Source organism: Anolis sagrei, chromosome 6 (assembly GCF_037176765.1).
Source record: "Anolis sagrei isolate rAnoSag1 chromosome 6, rAnoSag1.mat, whole genome shotgun sequence".
In the NCBI taxonomy this organism is placed as follows: Eukaryota; Metazoa; Chordata; class Lepidosauria; order Squamata; family Dactyloidae; genus Anolis; species Anolis sagrei.
The window spans coordinates 15,261,973-15,282,981 of record NC_090026.1 but is presented as its reverse complement, the minus strand read 5'-3'; the positions used below and the strand labels follow the sequence as shown (position 1 = coordinate 15,282,981).

Genomic DNA, 21,009 nt, shown 5'->3' with positions numbered 1-21,009 from the left:
CGCAAAGACCACCAGCATTGAAGCGATGGTCCTCTGCCATCAACTCCGCTGGACTGGCCACGTTGTCCGGATGCCTGACTACCGTCTCCCAAAGCAGTTACTCTACTCTGAACTTAAGAACAGAAAACAGAACGTTGGTGGACAGGAAAAGAGATTTAAAGATGGCCTCAAAGCCAACCTTAAAATCTCTGGCATAGACACTGAGAACTGGGAAGCCCTGGCCCTTGAGCGCTCCAGCTGGAGATCAGCTGTGACCAGCAGTGCTGCAGAATTCGAGAAGGCACGAGTGGAGGGTGAAAGAGAGAAACGTGCCAGGAGGAAAGCGCGTCAAGCCAACCCTGACCGGGACCGCCTTCCACCTGGAAACCAATGACTTCACTGTGGGAGAAGATGAGGGTCAAGAATGAGGCTCCACAGCCACCTACGAATCCACAAGAATACTCATCATGGAAGACCATTTTACTCGTCCAACGAGGGATCGCCTAAGTAAGTAAGTAAGTAAGTAAGTAAAGCTATTCCCCAAAAGTCTGACCCCAAAGCCAGGTTTTTACTCTCCATGTGAAGGCTAGGAAGGAGGGGGCTGATCTAATGTTGCTAGAGAAGGAGTACCACAGCTTTTACCCAGTATGGGTCCTCAGATCTTATTGTACAGCAACTCCCATCACTGTTGATAATCCACCACTGATTTTCCACCATGCAAACTGGGAATAATGGAAATACATCACAACCGTGGCTCTGAGGTTAGGGAAATGTTAAAGGACACTTTAACTCCAGGCATCCTATCCCCTGCTGGGAAAAGGGATCCCCCTTCCACAAGTTCCTAGGATGGGACTGGAGGACCTGGGAATCCTTTGGGATAGATAGGGAAGTGGGCACCTTGAAACCTTAATTTCTTCTTGAAAAAAAATCTATTTTCAACATGTTTTGTTTCCATTTCTCACCTTCCCATTTAGTAAGTAAAGCTATTCCCCAAAAGTCTGACCCCAAAGCCAGGTTTTTACTCTCCATGTGAAGGCTAGGAAGGAGGGGGCTGATCTAATGTTGCATAATGTCCATCCATTATGCAAGAAATGTTATGGAGTGAGAAGCTGTCATTTAATTGTATGTCTCAACTTACAGAGAAAGAAAGATGGGAGGAGAACGATGATGAATTTTTCAAATGCACTCAGTGTCCAAGTGAGGTAAGCAGCAGAAACCATCTGATTCATATTAACCACTTGCAGGAGTAATACATTTCAATTGGGGTGGGGTGGGGGGGGGCTAGAGGGTTTAGGTTTCAAGCTCATTGTGGAAAGTATTACTACCACTTCCCTACCCCACCATCTATTACCTATTACAGGGAAAACCAACTGATCCCTAATCCATCTAAAACACAGACATGTGCCTTTCATCTCAAGAACAGACAAGCATCCCGAGCTCTGAGGATCACCTGGGAAGGAATCCCATTGGAGCATTGCAGCGCACCATAATACCTGGGAGTCACTCTGGACCGTGCTCTTACCTGCAAGAAGCACTGCCTGAACATCAAGCAAAAAGTTGGTGCTAGAAACGATATCATACGAAAGCTGACTGGCACAACCTGGGGATCACAGCCAGACACAGTGAAGACATCTGCCCTTGCGCTGTGCTACTCTACTGCTGAGTACGCATGCCCAGTGTGGAACACATCTCACCACACTAAAACAGTGGATGTGGCTCTTAATGAGACATGCCGCATTATCACGGGGTATCTGCGCCCTATACCACTGGAGAAATTACACTGCTTAGCCGGTATTGCACCACCTGACATCCGCCGGGAAGTAGCAGCCAATAGTGAAAGGACCAAGGCAAAGACATCTCCAGCTCATCCCCTGTTTGGGTATCAGCCAGCACGTCAACGACTTAAATCTAGAAATAGTTTTCTAAGATCTACAGAGACACTTGCTGGAACACCTCAGCAAGCAAGAGTCCAAAAGTGGCAGGCTCAAACCCAGAACCTCAACCAATGGCTGATACCAAATGAGAGACTCCCTCCTGGGCACACAGAGGACTGGGCGACTTGGAAGGCGCTGAACAGACTGCGCTCTGGCACCACAAGATGCAGAGCCAACCTCAAGAAATGGGGCAGGTCATTCCACGTCTATAACAGCATATATTAACACATAGTTAAAACCTTGGTGTATCTTGTTGAGTACCCATCCAAACATTCTCCATTTTAAGAAAATAACTCCAATAGAAAGGTGACATGTTAGCTTCTTGTTGCTTCCCCAGGCATGGCATGAATTGTCATGTTAGATGTAAGTGTGTCCAGTCTTTTCATTTATTTTTTAATTTGTTTCTGGCATTTGTACCCCGTCTCTTCTCTACCCCTGAAGGGGGACTCAGGACAGCTTACATTAGTAATAGTGAAAGACTGCTACATCACAATTACAATAAAATAACAAAATCAAATACAAAACAATCATTAAAACCAATACATATAGCATTAATTAAAACAATAAAACAAAGTTTTATATACCCCACCCACAACTGCATTTCTAGATGTGTAGCAGAAGTTGGGCTCTTAGGGTCATGTGCAGGGCCGTAGCCAGAAAAAAAATTCAGTGGGGTTGAAAGTTTTGGGGGGGAGTTGAAAATTTCAGGTGGGGGGGGGGGTTGAAACGTGCCTCTTAGCTCACGCTGAAGCAAAGAGCACAGCAGGGGGCAGAGCAGCCTTCAATAGCCTGCAGCTCCGCCCTTGTCAACCACCTCCACCAAGTCTGGTCTCCTTAATGAGAGCATTCAACACCCCCCCCCCCCAACTTGGTTGCTTCGCTACATCGGTTATTGCTGCAAGTAATGACAGTTTGAATAAATTGTCACTATTTGCTTGAGATAGTGCTTGCAGTTGTGGAGGGATTCCTAATTTTTTTGCGTCTCATAGACTTAGCATAGGGAATTGTTAACCAGTTAAAATTCATGAGTAAACCAGGTTTTTTTATAACCTGAAAAATTTTGGGTTAGAGGGTTGAACCCCTAACACCACAATCACCACCACCGGCTACAGGCCTGGTCATGTGGATGCTGACCATGGGTGCAGCAGAACCTTTTCTAATTAAGAGGGATGGGGCTCAGGTCAAGAGATCTCTGGTGTGGGAACAAGATTGCTCTAAATTCAGATGAGAAGGCTGTGTCAATGAGGACTATTGTGTTACAGGATCTTACAATAAAAATTCAACCTGAATGGCTTTCGGACCATAAAGAGGGCTATGATATATACAGGTAAGCACCTTGAACATTTGTCTTTGACCAGTGGTTTTCAAACTTTTTATCTTTCTGGTATGTTTTCTGCATTGAATGTCTTCCATTCAGAATATGTTCAGTTTACCTGGGTTCCTTAGTGACCACATAACAATGAAGACAGGACTCCTTCCAGGCCCTAAAAAGGAATTTTGGGACAAAACAAAATATTTTGGGTTGTTGTAGGTTTTTCCGGGCTGTATGGCCATGTTCTAGAGGCATTTTGCATGCAGCCTACAGGTTGTATTTTACCCACCTCTGCTTTACACCTTTCATTGGCCTTTTCTTCTAGTCTGGTAGAGGACAGGGTTGAGGTTCCTCTCTGGGCTCAGATAACTGTATACCTGGCAAAACCTAACATGTCAGTTTCTTGCTTAGATGTGTCTCGTGCAAATAAACCAAGAAACAGGTAATTCAAGTAGTGCTGAAGTTCTACTGAATAGATTTTGGTGAGAAGCAGATTAACCTTTTGTATAAGTTGCAATGTGATCCTAGAGCACGTCAAATCCCTTGCAAAAATTATCCAGTGAGATGGCATAGAAAGCTACACAGATTCCTGTTCTAAGTCCCTTTCCCTCTTGTGCTTCTTTTTATTGTTTTCAGATTGAATTGCACCAAAGCTGGTTCCTTCCGCTGCTGTGTAACTGGTCTGATATTTGATGTGAACGCTCCTGTCGCTCTCACCTACTACTTTGATTCATGGTCGCAGAATCTCAATGAGGAACATAGAATGCAGTGGGATATCGTTGGCCCTTTGCTCAACATCCACGCAGATCCCGAAGAGGCTGTGGCATCCGTTCACTTTCCTCACTTTCTTTGTCTTGAAGGTAGAACAGGGCACAAAATTTGAATATACATCAGTATAACTGGAGGAATATGAAAGAGGAGAACCTACTAATCGTTGCATCCTGGCAGATTTCCTAGTAAAAGCCCAGTTTCATATACCAGCTTAGAATAGTAATTTTTAAAATTAACTCATTTGTACTGATTTTAATACCAACTTATAATGTCCTGAGCCTGATGCTTTGCTGAAATAGGCTTCCTGTGTATTCCTTTGGCAGGTAAAGGCTGTTCTGAAATCTATCTGGCACATTTTGGTGAAAAGGGGATGAGCTTGGAGAAACCAGACTCAGTGGGGCCATATCATGTGGAATTGAAGAATTTCATACCCTGTCCTTGTGGAGCTGTTCTCAAGAAGTCATGGTTTGAAGGAAAGATCAAAGCTCATGCAGTAACTCTGCTGTATCATGAACATAGAAACGGATACATAACATTACGCTTCTATCTCATTCCCAATGACTCTTCCCTAAAACAGGTGACTGGGAACCTCTAACTTTCCTCGATGTTCCAAATTAAGTAGATCATACTGGATGGCAGGAAGAATGTTGCATCAGGTTATGTTATTGTGGTAGTTTCTCTGAAAGTGATTTCAAATATCAGAGATTGGTAGTTCAGAAGTAAGAGCTGTGAACGTATTGAATAGGTAGCTTCTGCTGGAAAGTGTATTGGTCTTTAGTGGAACATGTAGCCAGTGTCTTCTCACAGCTAAGTCTCCAACAAGAACCACACTTCCTGTAAACTCAATCCTCAAAAGTTCTGTAGTAGAGTTGTTGGGGGTTCAAAGTAGGCCCTGCTATTCACATGGGCCAGTGTCACCATCCCACTTTGCCCATGCTTTGTATGACAAGGAAAGGAGATGTCACTTACCTATGTGGTTTCTTGTTGCTATATTAGAATCCTTTCCAAATCATGCAGACAGCTTTGTTTCTTGTTGCTGTATTAGACTTCTCCTTTAACCCCAATCTTCTCCAAGTTATGCAGATGTCTATCTATCTATCTATCTATCTATCTATCTATCTATCTTTATTTTATACCATGCCACTATCTCCCTGAAGAGACTTGGGGCAGCTTACAAGGGGACAAGCCAAAAACATACAGATTAAAACAAACATAATAAAATAAAATTAGCAACAACACATCAACACAAACAAGCATTTTTAAAACAATATCAATATCATGACTGGACAATTAGGTGCTGACATGAAGAAAGGAGTCCAATGATGGCCAGTTGCTCACCGGAGTGCTCTGTCTCGGGTTGCCACTGCTACGCCTGCCATGGGGCTGGTTTGCTAACATATTCCATTTTGATGGTGCCACAAATATGGCACAATCTGGAGCCATTTATTTGAAAATGGCTCCAGATTCATTCCATATTTGAATAGCTGGAGAAGGTAAAATGCTTTTTCCAGAGAAGGAAGTAATAGAAAAGAGTTGGGGGAAGAATTGAAGAATGATTTTCACAGTTCAGATGTAATTTTATAATGCACAATGGTCTCGGTCCAACATCTCAAGTGAGTATATGGCTCAGTGTAGCATAGGTCCATATCTGGATACATGTTGACCTATGCTACACTGAGCCATATACTCTACATCTAAGTGTAAAGTCCCTGAAGTCAACATGCATAGCTATTCGATGCTTTGCCGAGAGTAGGCAGAATTGGTAAAGCATCTGGGTTCTCAGAAATGAAGATACAAAAAGCAAAATCATGCAAGAATGGTTACGTTTTTGAGTTGGTGAAATCTTCCAGTAAAACAGACCAAAAGTCCAGGAGTAGTTAAGGTTCAGCTCATGTACTAAGCTGATCAAGCACTTCAGCAACCTTGTATGCTCTGAAGAGCTTCTCTCTTCACCACTCTACAAGGACACATTTGCAACACCAGAACAGTCTCTTCGGACCTTAGTGTCTCTCTGCATGTCTCAAAACTGATCTTGTTCTCCCTTCCCAGGCTGTCCATGAGCATGAATTACTGTCTCATAAAGTTCAAAATCCACCCCAGACCATGCAGCCTCTGATTATTGGCTCCCACGTCGTTCTGAAAAGCACACCTAGTTTCTCCATCTATCCAAAGGTGAGATTCAGAGACAATGATAAGTTTTGCCATCATAACAACTTTGCATTGCTACCAGTTTAGGATTCAGTTATATATATTATATAAAGGGATTATTTTTTATTCATACAGATTTTGGCCCAGGTTCTTCCCAATCAAAAATGCAATAGTGTTTTATTAAGAGGAAAAGCTGAGCTATTTAAAAAGCTGTGAGTGAAACAATATTGATACACTCTGAACTCTCACTTCCACAGAAACTGCAGTTTAAATATCCACCTACAGATAGACATATTCAATACCTTGAATTATATCTAGAGTTCATGGAAGATGTACTAGAACTTGTCCTGCTCGAAGACGACACAAATGATTTAGTATGGAAGGCCTTCATTAAACAGGGTGAGCTTTGACCAAGGGAGGAATTCATAATTGATCCAAAGTATGGAATTTGGTATTCAGAAAACTATTTCACCCAGATTTTTCTCTCTAACGCTCTCCTTTTCCTTTTTCATTTCAGAGGAATCGATACATGCTGATTTCCATCCCATGATAGGTGAGTCAGGCTCTGTGGGTATCTCTTGTGCTTGAAGATGCAAAACGTGATTGTGTGAGGGACTCTCCCCAACCCACTAGCTCTGGAAGGTCAATTACAGTCTTGATTTGGCCTTGGAGCGCATTGGTCAAGATTTTGCATCAAGTGAGAATTTCCTCCTTCTCTCTTCCCTTCTCCACCAGTAAGAAGCACAGCTCTCCTTGTCCACCGAGGAAGCTCAGAGAGGTCTTTCAGCAAGACATGTTTTCTTCATTGCTTCATTTCATCAAAGCCATGGATCACATATTGAATGTATAGTGCAGGGCTTCAAAACTTCTCATTTTCTTTTCTGAAAACAACTCCTTGGAGCCCTCAGTGTTACAATGGGTTAAACCCTTGTGCCAGCAGGATTGTTGACCAACAGATCAGTTATTTGAATCCAGCAAGAGTGGGTTGAGCTCCCTCTGTCAACTCCAGCTCTCCGTGCAGCAACATGAGATAAGCCTCCCTCAAGGATGGTAAAACATCAAACATCTGGGTGTCCCCTGGGCAATGTCCTTGCAGATGGCCAGTTTTCTCACACTTGCAGTTTCTCAAGTCATTTCTGACACACACAAAAAACCTCCTTGTTCTTTCATTTTCTTAGTTTTTTCCTTTCTAACTATTGTCTTTGAAACTGACAAATTCTGCTTTTAACCAGTTTATCTAGAAACTGTGCTCTTTCATGCAAAAGCTTAAGCCTCTGCTGATCCCCACTTCTGATATTTGTCAATTTGTATTATAGTCCTCATTTGTTCTCCAAAGATACTTGTGCAGTAAGAAATTGTTGTCTTCATATTTTCAACCACAAACACATATCTTCCTATATTATTGTCTATATACTTTATATATCAAAAACAAAAAATGAAACGGGTCTTTGGTTTTAGAGCGAGCAGATTCAGCAAGAATACCCTCCCCTCCAAACAGCTAAAGAACAACCCACATTTAAAAATCACTAGAGAAGGTATGTTCTTCTAAATTATGGAATGAGCTGCCAGAAGAAATTAGAGCAGCCCTCTCCTTGATGTCCTTCAGAAAAGGAGTGAAGACCTTCCTGTTTAACAAAGCTTTTTATTGAGTCCTGCTATTATGGTTATCTATTTGATAGTTCTACTATTTTAAGGCTTTTCTATTTTTATGTCTTATTTATATATAGTATTGATATGGTTGATGTTAGGATGTTGTCGGGATGCAATAATGACCAGGCGGAGACAGGGTATAGAAGTGAATGATGATGACTTTTTTATTGTTGCCCAAGCAAAGCTTATATAGGTTCTGGTGCTCTTCAACAAAGTCTGCCTAGCGACAGTGGGTGATTACATAATGGCGAGGTGATTGGTTGCCGGTGAGGTCAGCTACAGGTGATGTAATCTTTCCTGCCCTCAAGGTGATGTCCCTATATGGTCAGGGGGGATAGAAACCGTGTGTGCGTGCCCAGGGCAGTGTGGCTTGCCAACGTTGCCCCCTAGCGGCACCACGGTGTCACTACAGGATGTGATCTTGTAAGCCGCCTTGGGCCCATTGTAGAAAAGCAAGGTAGAAATTCCAAAATAAATACACAAACAATGACAGCATTCGTCCATCCACATTAGTATTTGCCAACTTTGCCCACAAACGCTGTCTGTCAATTGAATCAAAAGCCGAGGTAAAATCCACAAATGCAGCATATAGGCATCCCTTTGGTTTCTTCAGACTGTTTTGTAAAAGCACAAAACATGGTCTATTGTGCTTCTGCCTTGTCGAAATCCAGCCTGTTCCTCTGCAATGATATTATTCTCCTCTGCCCAGCTATGTAATTTATTTAACAAAAACCTACCATAGATCTTTCACATGATGTCCAGCATACTAACAGGTCTGTAATTGTGAGGGTCAGTTCTGTTGCCCTTTTTATATAGTGGGACAATTATACTAGTCTTCCATCCATTTGGTATGATTCCTGTCTAGTTGATATGTGTAAACAGTTTGGCCAGGATAGAAGCACACCAGGTGATGTTGCATTTAAACAATTCAGGTGGGAGCATGTACTCACCTGGGGCTTTTCCTGTTTCTAATTTTTGAAGCAGGCCTTTATCTTCCTCTGGAGCAACTGGTGGCCATATAAATAAAATGTACCATATATACTCATAGAATCATAGAATCAAAGAGTTGGAAGAAACCTCATGGGCCATCCAGTCCAACACCCTACCAAGAAGCAGGAATATTGCATTCAAATCAACCCTGACAGATGGCCATCCAGCATCTGTTTAAATGCTTCCAAAGAAGGAGCCTCCACCACACTCCGGGGCAGAGAGTTCCACTGCTGAACGGCTCTCACAGTCAGGAAGTTCTTCCTCATGTTCAGCTGGAATCTCCTCTCTTGTAGTTTGAAGCCATTGTTCTGCGTCCTAGTCTCCAAGGAAGCAGAAAACAAGCTTGCTCCCTCCTCCCTGTGGCTTCCTTTCACATATTTATACATGACTATCATATCTCCTCTCAGCCTTCTCTTCTTCAGGCTAAACATGCCCAGCTCCTTAAGCCGCTCCTCATAGGGCTTGTTCTCCAGACCCCCGATCATTTTAGTCGCCCTCCTCTGGGCACATTCCAGCTTGTCAGTATCTCTCTTCAATTGTGGTGCCCAGAATTGGACACAATATTCCAGGTGTGGTCTAACCAAAACGGAATAGAGGGGTAGCATTACTTCCCTAGATCTAGACACTATGCTCCTATTGATGCAGACCAGAATCTCATTGGCTTTTTTTGCCGCCACATCACATTGTTGGCTCATGTTTAACTTGTTATCCACAAGGACTCCAAGATCTTTTTCACACGTACTGCTCTTGAGCCAGGCATTGCCCCCCATTCTGTATCTTTGCATTTCATTTTTTCTGCCTAAGTGGAGTATCTTGCATTTGTCACTGTTGAACTTCATTTTGTTAGTTTTGGCCAATCATCTCTCTAATCTGTCAAGATCGTTTTGAATCCTGCTCCTGTCCTCTGGAGTATTGGCTATCCCTCCCAATTTGGTGTTGTCTGCAAACTTGATGATCATGCTTTCTAGCCCTTCATCCAAGTCATTAATAAAGATGTTGAATAGGACCGGGCCCAGGACTCGGCACTCCACTCGTCACTTCTTTCCAAGATGAAGAGGAATCATTGGTGAGCACCCTCTGGGTTCATCCATTTAACCAATTACAGATCCACCTCACCGTAGTTTTGCCTAGCCCACATTTGACTAGTTTCCTTGCCAGAAGGTCATGGGGGACCTTGTCGAAGGCCTTACTGAAATCCAGGTACGCGACATCCACAGCGTTCCCCGCATCTATCCAGCTTGTAACTCCATTTTAAAAAAGAGATCAGATTAGTCTGGCATGACTTGTTTTTGATAAATCCATGTTGACTATTAGCGATGACCGCATTTGTTTCTAAGTGCTTGCAGACCACTTCCTTGACAATCTTTTCCAGAATCTTGCCTGATATTGATGTGAAGCTGACCGGACGGTCATCCTTTTTTCCCTTCTTGAAGATTGGGACCACATTGGCCCTCCTCCAATCTGCTGGAACTTCTCCCGTTCTCCAAGAACTCTCAAAGATGATTGCCAATGGTTCCGAAATGACTTCCGCTAGTTCCTTCAGTACTCTTGGGTGTAGTTGATCTGGTCCTGGGGACTTGAACTCATTTAGAGCGGCCAGGTATTCCTGGATGACTTTTTTCCCAATTTGGGGTTGAATGCCCTCAAATCCCTCACCCACTCCATCTTGCTGAGGTTGAAGATGACTTTCTTTTTGTGAGAAGACCGAGGCAAAGAAGGCATTAAGTAGTTCTGCCTTTTCCCTATCCCCTGTCAGCACTGCCCCATCTTCTCCTCGAAGAGGCCCTATCGCCTCCTTGTTTTTCCTTTTTCTATTGGCATAAGAAAAGAAGTCCTTTTTATTATTTTTAATGTCCCTGGCAAGCCTGAGCTCGTTTTGTGCTTTAGCCTTATGGACCTTTTCCCTACAGGTGTTGGCTATTTGTTTGAATACTTCTTTAGTGATTTCTCCCTTTTTCCACTTCTTGTGTATGTCTCTTTTGCGTCTTAGCACAGTTAGAAGTTCTTTGGACATCCATTCTGGCTTCTTTGCACTTGTCCTATTTTTTCTCTTTGTTGGCACGGTTTGCAATTGCGCCTTGAGTATTTCATTCTTGAGAAATTCCCATCCATCCATAACTCCCTTGTCTTTTAGTATCTGTGTTCACGGAATGCCGCTCAGTATTTCCTTCATTTTTCGGAAATCAGCTCTCCTAAAGTCCAAAATGCGAGTTTGACTTGTATTGGTTTTGGCCTTCCTTTGTACCTCAAATTGCAGGAGCACATGGTCACTTGCCCTTAAGGATCTGACCACTTCAACCGCATCGATCAGGTCCTCCGCATTCATTAGGATGAGGTCAAGAGTAGCTGACCTCCTTGTTGCCTCTTCTACCTTCTCGACCATGAAATTGTCTGCAAGGCAAGCAAGGAATTTGTTGGACCTTGTACTCTTGGCCAAGTTTGTTTTCCAGCAGATATCGGGATAGTTGAAATAGCCCATGACTACTACATCTCTTCTCTGTGCCTGTTTGGTCAACTGTTGGCAGAAGACTTCATCAAGTTCTTCCTCCTGGCTTGGAGGTCTGTAGTAGACACCTACAACGACATCTTTTTGAGTCCCAGTTCCCTTGATTCTTATCCAGTTGCTTTCAAGCTGGTTTCCTGGATTGCTGTCTTGCATCTCTTCTGCAGCATAACAGTTTTTGATATATAAGGCTACTCCGCCTCTTCTCCCCTTTGTTCGGTTTCTGTGAAAGAGGTTATAGTCCTCCATGTCTACATTCCAGCGATAGGAGTCATCTCACCAGGTTTCAGTGATGCCTATGATATCATATTTGTGGTGTTGCGCTAAAAGTTGGAGTTCATCTTGTTTATTTCCCATGCTCTGTGCATTAGTGTAAAGACATGTGAGCCCCTGAGATCTTCCCCCGAGCTGTTTAATTGGGATTATTGTGCTTTTGGAACTTGGTCCTCGTTGTGTTTGTGCAGCCCTCCATTTAGCTTTCTGGCAGTTCCCTGAAATTGTGGGTAAAGTAGTGTTCACAAGGCTGATGTTCCCCTCCCCCGGTGGACCTAGTTTAAAGTGCGCCTAATGAGGTTTGCGAGTCTGTTTTCCTACTTGTGTGAGATGCACCCCATTCCTTGCCAGTAGGCCATCCTCTTGGAAAAGCAGGCCATGGCCGAGGAAGCCAAAGTGTTCCTCCTGACACCATTTTCTAAGCCAGTTATTGACCTGTACTATTTTTCTGGCCCTTGTAGGACCGTGTCTTATGACTGGGAAGAGGGATGAAAAGACCACTTGTACATGACATTGTTTTAGCTTTCTTCCGAGAGCTCGAAAATCATTTATGATCTTTTGAAAAATATGCCTAGCAGTATCATTGGTTCCTACATGAATCAACATGAGGGGAGGACGGTGATGGGGCTTGAGGACCCTGGTGAGCCTCTGAGTGATATGGTGTATTTTTGCCCCCAGTGGGCAGCATATTTCTTAAGCCATCCCATCCGGTCTGGAAATGACGGCTTCCGTTCCTCTAAGGAGGGAGTCGCCTACTACCAAGACCCGTTTACTTTCAGGATTGGCAGGGTCCCTTTTGTGCAATGTAGTGTGTAGGTCCCCAGAAAAGTGATCCTGTTGATGTGAATTGTGGAGGTGTAAAGTGTTGTCTTCCTCCTCGACATCCCCGGTGCATTCGTCAAGGACAATCCATTGAGATTCGTCCAAGAGCCTATCGTTCTCCTGTATGTGTTCCTGATCTATGGTTGGGGATGGTACACCTGCACGATTGTGTAAGTGTGAATGTTGTGAAGTGCTGTCCCAGTCAGGGCTATCCCCCGCACACTGATCAAGGATGAGCCACTGATCAGTATCCAAGCCATTCTGGTCTTCCCCAATATGTTGTATTTCTTGATCAAGTGATAGTTGTGTGAGAATTTGGAATCTATTATGTAACTGCAGCTGAGCAGAAGTATTCTGAAGAGGCTTCCGTGTCCTATGTCTCTTTCTAAGGGTGACATTCCTCCAAGCCTGAGGGTTGTCCACGTCTGAGGTGTTCTCCTCTTGAGCCTCCCCATATTGTTGGTGTGATATGGGCTGCGCGTCTAAGACAGCGTGCTGTGTGGTGTCTAAGAACAGCTCAAGTTCCTGAATGTCCTTAAGGGTCTTAATACGGTCCTCAAGTTGTTGGATCCTGTGTTCCATGTGAGTGATCTGTTTACACTTGGGACAGATGTAATTGAGTAATTGTTGCATGAAAAAGCTGAACATGCCACAGCTTGTGCTCGCGTATAAGCTGAGTTTTTCAGCCCTTTTAAAACTGAAAAAGCCCTGCCATGGCTTATAGTCGAGTCATGGCTATTTATTATTTTACTCTGCTGTTATTATTTCTATTACATTTATTATTTTACTCTATTATTATTATTATTACCTTTATTATTTTATTCTATTTATTATTGTTATTATTACATTTATTATTTTACTCTATTAATATTGGAAGGATACGTAAGCACATTTACATTAAAGAAGGTTAGAATAATGGTTTAATCAGTTGGACAGTCTTATCTTAAATTACAGCTATATGTAAATATTCAAAAACATTTAACTTACTGATGCCTTAATTAATGTGATTTTATTGGTATCTATTTTTATTTTGAAATTTACCAGTAGATGCTGAATTTCCCACCCTTGGCTTATACTCGAATCAATAAGTTTTCTCATTTTTTTGGTGCTAAAATTAGGTGCCTCAGCTTATATTCGGGTTGTCTTATACTCAAGTATATATATATCGTAGTTCAAATTATTGACGGCTCACTGGCGAAGACTAGGTTCTGGCCAGCTTTATAGGATTACGCTGATCCCACATTTAGGGATTCTAAGTGTTTCTCTTCATTATGATGCCCCACGTCTAAAAATCTTCCCTTCCACTGACTTTGTAAATCATCATAAAGGCAAGCTCCATTTTTACTTCTAAAATAAATGTTACTAAATTTGACTGGAAGATCGATTCGCTTTTGAGGTTAACATCAACAATCTTCTCCATACTGTGAACTTTTGCCTCTTGGCCCTCACTGTGAAGAAGAAAATCATTCCAAGGGTGTGACAACAGTTTTATTGACATTTACTAATGTACTAATATTGGTAAAATAGTAAAGAAGACAAAAGGAATTCTTGAAGATTATAACGACAATAACAATCATGTTAAAAGATATTTTGCATTCCTTCTCCAGCTCCCCTTTTCTTCTACAACAGGATAACATCACCTTCCCTTTACAAACAGTGTAATGGAAAGATATTGTAAACTATTAATTTATCATGAGCAAAAATCTATCCTTTACATTCTCTGTTTCCATCCCATACCTTCCTGTTTAGTCACTATCCACTATGCAGAGAGTATTATGGAGCAGAGAGCTGTCATTTAAATGTACCCTCCTATTTGCAGAAAAAGGAAGATGTGAGGAGAACGCTGAAGAATTAAATCCATTTTTCAAATGCAGTCGCTGTCCAATTTGGGTAAGCTGAAATCATCTGATCCATATTAATTGCGTATGGGAGTAATGCACAGATAGATGCATTTTTAATGGGAGCTATGGGATTTAGCTTTAGAGCTCATTGTGGGAAGGCTCACTATCACCAGCTAACCCCCACTACCACCTCCATGGACTTATTTACATTGGGCTCATCCAGGCTAGTAATTAGTGCTGATTTATAACACATTTAAAGTTTGTGTTTTTTGTTGAGTCTCCATCCAAACACTTTCGTCCAATAGAAAAGTGACGTAGTCCCCTTTTATTTAAGGGCACCTTGTTGCATCTCCAACAATGGCATGAATTGTCATGTTAGATAAAGGTGTGTCCAGTCGTCTTAGATCCCACTTCATAGAGTTGGGTTTCTAGATGTGTGACAGAGGGTGGCCTCTTAGGGTCCCATGAACACAGACCACACCACGTATAGAGGAACCTTTTCTGACTGGAAGGGATGGAGCTCAGGCCAAAAGATCTCTGTTAATTGCTCTAACTTCAGATGAGATGGCTACGTCAAAGATGACTGTTTTGTTACAGAATCATGCAGTAAGCATCCAACCTGAAACAGTTTCGGACCCTCAAGGGGGCTACAATATGTACAGGTGAGCACATGAATATCTATTTTTGGCCAGTGGTTTTCAAGTTTTTTTGTTTTCTGGTCTGTTTTCCCTCAAAATGTGGAAGCAATCACTGCAAAAAGCAAAAAACTTGACATTTACAGGTGCAGGAATATCGCAATTTTGAGGCCAAATACGCAGATATTTGTATGTCTGTATGTCCCTGAAATCGGAAATCACAGGATTTTTTTATCTGGGTTTGTTCCCAGGTATTATTATTATTATTATTATTATTAAACTATTTGTACCCCGCTAGCATCTCCAAAGGACTCGATGCAGCTTACAAAGGCCAAGGCTCAACACAACAACAGCATAACAACAACAATACAATTCAAAGCAAATCAAAAACATAAGCAATAACAACAAACATTACACCATAACACAGTAAAACCAGGGCCAGGCCAAGTGATGGGTACAGATTAAAAAGTGCTGGGTGTGACAGGTGGTATGTTGGATTTCTGGGCAAGTGCAATGTGCAGAGAATCTTAAACTCCAGTAAAGTGCTTTTGGGACATAGTGCTGGGGTTTCCCTATTCTGGAAAGGAACATCGGTATAGCCAGGTCTTCAAGCTCTTCCTAAAGACTGCCAACGTGGGTACTAGTCTAATGTCTTTGGGGAGAGTGTTCCAAAGTCAGGGGGCAACCACAGAGAAGTTTGTTCCTAATTGGTCAGTTCCTAAAAAGAAGATGACAAAAACTTTTTCCCAGGAAGAGGAACTTTGTCCTTCACCTGTTTAATGAAATTTGTGGCAGAAAAATGAAGTTCCTGGGGTGCAACAAGTATTTTCACATTAAGTAGTACACAATGAAACAGGAATGGACACTTCCAAACCTGGAACAGAATGTCATCATTACTGTAATTACTCAGACCTTGTATGGCTATCTGTGCACACAGGTTTCGTAATGTACTTGTACCCGGGAACAACAGGATGATGTTGCTGGGTTATACATGTCGGTTCCTCATTGGGTGTATGCTGACAGCAAGGGTAGAGTTTAGTAAATGGCAAAAACGTACTAGTGGCTGTTGGAACATGGATGTGCTTGAGGGGAATGTAAATACCGAGAGCCAAGGTTATGCAGGTGGCTAATAGAAGTGGCCATGTATCACCAGGAATAATACCCTATTGAACCATGTCACAAGTACACAACTAAATCTGTCTGGACAGATAGCCAGGCAGCTAGGCTCTAAAAAACATCAATAATTTATTTATTTTATTTATTTATTACAGTTACTTCTACCCCGCCCTTCTCACCCCCGAGGGGGGACTCAGGGCGGCTTACAAAAAAGGCACAATTTGATGCCTATGTCAAATATACATACATACATACATACATACATAAAAGCAATTAAGCAGTTAACAGGTTAAAATCATCAGTACATAACACAATAGTAAACAATCTCATGCTCAGTGTTCAGAGTTCCATAAATCCATTCCATTCTGTCAATTCCTGCCCATCATCAAGGTCTTTTCTTTAGCTGCCAGAATGTCCAAAAGCCTGGTCCCACATCCAGGTCTTCAATATTTTTCTGAATGAAAAAAGGGAAGTTGCTGGTCTAATCTCCCCTGGGAGTGAGTTCCACAGGTGAGGGGCCACCACCGAGAAGGCCCTGCTCCTCGTCTCCGCCAACCTCACTTGTGATAGAGGCGGGGTCGAGAGCAGGGCCTCCCCAGAAGATCTTAAACTCCGAGGTGGGACGTAGAGGGAGATCCGTTCGGACAGATACACTGGGCCGGAACCGTATAGGGTTTTGTAGGTCAAAACCAGCACTTTGAATTGTGCTTGGAATTGGATCGGCTGCCAGTGGAGCTGACACAACAGGGGGTGGTATGCTCCCTGTATGCCTCTCCGGTGAGCAATCTGGCTGCCTCCCGCTGGACTAGTTGGAGTTTCCGAGCAGTCTTCAAAGGCAACCCCACGTAGAGTGTGTTGCAGTAATCCAATCGGGATGTAACAAGAGCGTGGACCACCGTGGTCAGATCCAATTTCCCAAGGTACGGGCGCAGCTGGCGCACAAGTTTTAATTGTGCAAAAGCTCTCCCGGCCACCGCCGAGACCTGGGGTTCCAGGCTCAGCGATGAGTCCAGGATCACTCCCAAGCTGCGAACCTGCGTCTTCAGGGGGAGTGTAAGACCCATCTAACACAGGCTGTAACCCTATACCCTGTTTGGCCTTACGACTGACCAGTAGGACCTCTGTCTTGTCTGGGTTCATTTTCAGTTTGTTAGCTCTCATCCAGTCCGACACAGCAGCCAAGCACCGGTTCAAGGTTTGGACAGCCTCCTTGGTGACAGGTGGAAAGGAGTGACAGATTTGGACATCATCTGCATAGAGATAACATCTCATTCCGAAACTCCGGATGATCTCCCCCAGCGGCTTCATGTAGATGTTAAATAACATCGGGGACAGAATTGAACCCTGTGGGGCTCCACACAACAACGGCTGTGGGGCTGAGCAGGTGTCACCCAGTAACACCTTCTGGGACCGTCCCTCAAGGAAGGATCGGAGCCACCGCAGAGCAGTACCCCCGAGCCCCATGTCCATGAGGCGCCCCAGAAGGATACCATGATCGATGGTATCGAAGGCCGCTGAGAGGTCCAGCAGAACTAACACTCCCCCTGTCAAGCTCCCGGCGAAGATCATCTACCAAGGCGACCAAGGCTGTCTCAGTTCCATGTCCCGGCCTAAAGCCAGACTGTGCCGGATCTAGATAATCAGTGTCTACCAGAAACCCCTGGAGTTGTGTTGCCACCACACGTTCCATGACTTTGCCCAAATAGGGGAGATTGGAAACTGGCCGATAGTTGTCGAATTGAGTGGGATCCAGTGATGGTTTCTTCAACAGCGGTTTTATAATAGCTTGTTTTAAGCTCGCTGGAAACTTCCCTTCCTGTAAGGAGGCATTAACCATCACCTTCACCCACTCTGCCAAACCCCCTCTGGCTTCTTTTATCAGCCAGGATGGGCAGGGGTCTAGGATGCATGTGGTAGGTCGCTCCTCTCCAAGGATCCTGTCCACATCCTCAAGCTGAACCAATTGAAAAGAATCCAACAAAACTGGACAAGCAGATGCTCCTGTTATATCCCCAGAGACTGCCGTTAACATGACGTCAAAACCCGACCGAATCCGCTCAATTTTATCAGCGAAGAATCGAGCAAATGCTTCACAGTGAGCCACCGAGTTATCCGAGGCCTCGCTTTTTGGCGGATTTAACAGACCCCTGACAACTTGGAAAAGCTCAGCTGGATGATTCTTCGCGGATGCAATATTGGCTGTAATGAATGTTTTCTGAGCCGCCGTTATTGCCACACCGTAGGACCTTAAGAAGGCATTCAGATGTGTTTGGGCTGGATTGGTGGGATTCTGGCGCCACATTATTTATTATTATTATTTCTTGCATTTATTAACCGCCGCTCTCAGCCCTAGGGCGACTCGTGGCGGTGTACAATACAAAAAGACACTTTACAAAGCAATCAGGACAACAAACTAACATCACTAATACACAACATTTAAATTACACTAAAAATCCGCTGCGTCATATTATGGAATCATAATCAATCTCGTAGTCGTAAATTCATTCCGGTTGTCATTTCCAGTAACATAGCACTCAGTTGAAAGCCTGCTCGAAGAGCCACGTCTTCAGGCCCTTACGAAAGGCCATGAGGGAGGGCGCCTGTCTGATGTCAGCAGGGAGGGAGTTCCACAGCCGGGGGGCCACCACCGAGAAGGCCCTCTCTCTCGTCCCCGCTAGACGTGCCTGTGAGGCAGGCGGGATCGAGAGAAGGGCCTCCCCAGATGATCTCAAGGTCCTTGTGGGCTCGTAGGCCGAGATGCGGTCCGTAAGGTATTTTGGGCCGGAACCGTTTAGGGCTTTGTAGGATAACACCAGCACCTTAAATTGGGCCCGGTAGCAAATCGGCAGCCAGTGGAGCTGGAACAACAAGGGCGTTGTGTGCTCCCTGCGTCCTGCTCCTGTTAACAACATGGCTGCCGCGCGCTGGACGAGCTGAAGCTTCCGGGCCGTCTTTAAGGGCAGCCCCACGTAGAGAGCGTTGCAGTAGTCAAGACGGGATGTGACCAGAGCGTGTACCACCGTGGCCAAGTCAGACTTCCCAAGGTACGGGCGCAGCTGGCGCACAAGCCGAAGCTGTGCAAATGCTCCCCTGGTCACCGCTGAAACCTGGGGATCCAGGCTCAACGATGAGTCCAGGATCACACCCAAGCTGCGAACCTGCGCCTTCAAGGGGAGTGCGACCCCATCCAGCACAGGCTGTAACCCTATACCCTGCTCGGCCTTGCGACTGACCAGGAGTACCTCTGTCTTGTCTGGATTTAATTTCAGTTTGTTCGCCCTCATCCAGACCGTTACAGCGGCCAGGCACCGGTTCAGGACTTCGACAGCCTCCTTAGTAGCAGGTGGAAAGGAGTGACAGAGCTGGACATCATCTGCGTACAGATGACACCGCACCCCGAAACTCCGGATGATCTCACCCAGCGGCTTCATGTAGATATTAAACAGCATGGGGGACAATATAGAGCCCTGTGGAACCCCACAGGTCAAAGGCTGTGGGGTTGAACAGGTGTCCCCCAATAACACCTTCTGGGTACGACCCTCCAGAAATGACTGGAGCCACCGCAAAGCAGTGCCCCCAAGACCCATTTCCGCAAGGCGCCCCAGAAGGATACCGTGGTCGACGGTATCGAAGGCCGCTGAGAGGTCCAGGAGCACCAACAGGGACACACTCCCCCTGTCCAGCTCCCGGCGCAGATCATCCACTAAGGCGACCAAGACCGTCTCGGTACCATGTCCCGGTCTGAAACCAGACTGTGCCGGATCCAGATAATCCGTGTCTCTCAAGAATACCTGGAGTTGTGAGGCCACCACGCTTTCCATGACTTTGCCCAAGAAGGGAAGATTGGAAACAGGCCGAAAGTTGTCAAATTTAGTGGGGTCCAGTGATGGTTTTTTCAACAGCGGCTTTATAATAGCCTGTTTTAGGCTCGCTGGAATCTTGCCTTCCCGAAGGGAGGCATTAACCACCACCGTTACCCACTCAGCCAATCCCCCTCTGGCCTCCTTCAGAAGCCAGGATGGGCAGGGGTCTAGGATGGACGTGGTGGGCCTCATTCCTCCAAGTATCTTGTCCACATCCTCGGGCTTCACAAGCTGAAAAGAATCCATCAAAACAGGACAAGCAGGTGCTCGTGTCACATCCACAGAGACTGCATTTAATATGGTGTCGAGCCCAGAACGGATCAAAGCGACTTTGTCTGCAAAGAACCGAGCAAATGCTTCACAGCGCGTGGCCGAATTGTCAGGGCTCCCGCCTGAGGTGGCGGGAGTCAAAAGACCTCTGACAATCCGAAACAACTCCGCCGGACGGTTTTTTGCAGACGCAATAGTGGCCGCAAAGAAAGTTTTCTTTGCGGCTTTTATTGCCGCGGCATATGCCCTTAGAAAGGACACAAACCGTGCTCGGTTTGGCTCGCTTGGGTCCGAGCGCCACACGCTCTCTAATTCCCTCTTCCTTCGCTTCATCGCTGCCAGCTCCTCAGTGAACCAAGGAGCTGGTTTAGCTCGGTTACTTGAGAGGGGACGTTCCGGAGCGATCATGTCAATTGCCCTGGTCATCTCCCCATTCCAGAGAGCGACCAAGGCCTCGACATGATCACCTGCCGAGGTAGCGGGAAAGTCCCCAAGAGCCATCAGGAATCCATTCGGATCCATAAGCCTCCTGGGGCGGACCATCTTAATGGGTCCTCCACCTTTGCGGAGGTTAGGGGGCGCAGTGAGCCTAAATCTGATCAAGAAGTGGTCGGTCCATGGCAACGGAGAGATGAACAACTCCTCCACCCCGCCACCCTGCTCCCATCCCTGGCAGAAAACCAAGTCCAATGTATGTCCAGCACAGTGGGTGGGGCCAGTTATTTGTTGGGACAGCCCCATGGTTGCCATGGCGGACATGAAGTCCTGAGCCGCTCCTGTGAGGGTCGCCTCGGCATGGATGTTGAAGTCCCCCAGCACAAGAAGCCGTTGAGACTCCAACGCCAGGCTCGAGACCACCCCCGCTAGCTCAGGTAGGGAGACTGTAGTGCAGCGAGGTGGAC

At 44.9% G+C, this 21,009-nt stretch overlaps 2 protein-coding genes across 2 annotated transcripts in view; both read left to right on the top strand.

Moving 5' to 3' along the window:
- LOC132779354 (NACHT, LRR and PYD domains-containing protein 1b allele 2-like) overlaps window positions 1-21,009 on the top strand; it is a 214,964-nt gene that overhangs the window by 142,793 nt on the left and 51,162 nt on the right. The gene's annotated exons all lie outside the window — the stretch shown is intronic.
- LOC132779267 (uncharacterized) overlaps window positions 1-21,009 on the top strand; it is a 48,297-nt gene that overhangs the window by 13,108 nt on the left and 14,180 nt on the right. The window contains exons 2-10 of the mRNA XM_067469531.1: window positions 1,120-1,181; window positions 3,176-3,240; window positions 3,862-4,085; window positions 4,320-4,573; window positions 6,046-6,168; window positions 6,402-6,543; window positions 6,662-6,697; window positions 14,202-14,272; window positions 14,821-14,885. Of these exons, the coding sequence (XP_067325632.1) occupies window positions 1,120-1,181; window positions 3,176-3,240; window positions 3,862-4,085; window positions 4,320-4,573; window positions 6,046-6,168; window positions 6,402-6,543; window positions 6,662-6,697; window positions 14,202-14,272; window positions 14,821-14,885 (1,042 nt within the window). The remainder of the gene's footprint in view (window positions 1-1,119; window positions 1,182-3,175; window positions 3,241-3,861; window positions 4,086-4,319; window positions 4,574-6,045; window positions 6,169-6,401; window positions 6,544-6,661; window positions 6,698-14,201; window positions 14,273-14,820; window positions 14,886-21,009) is intronic.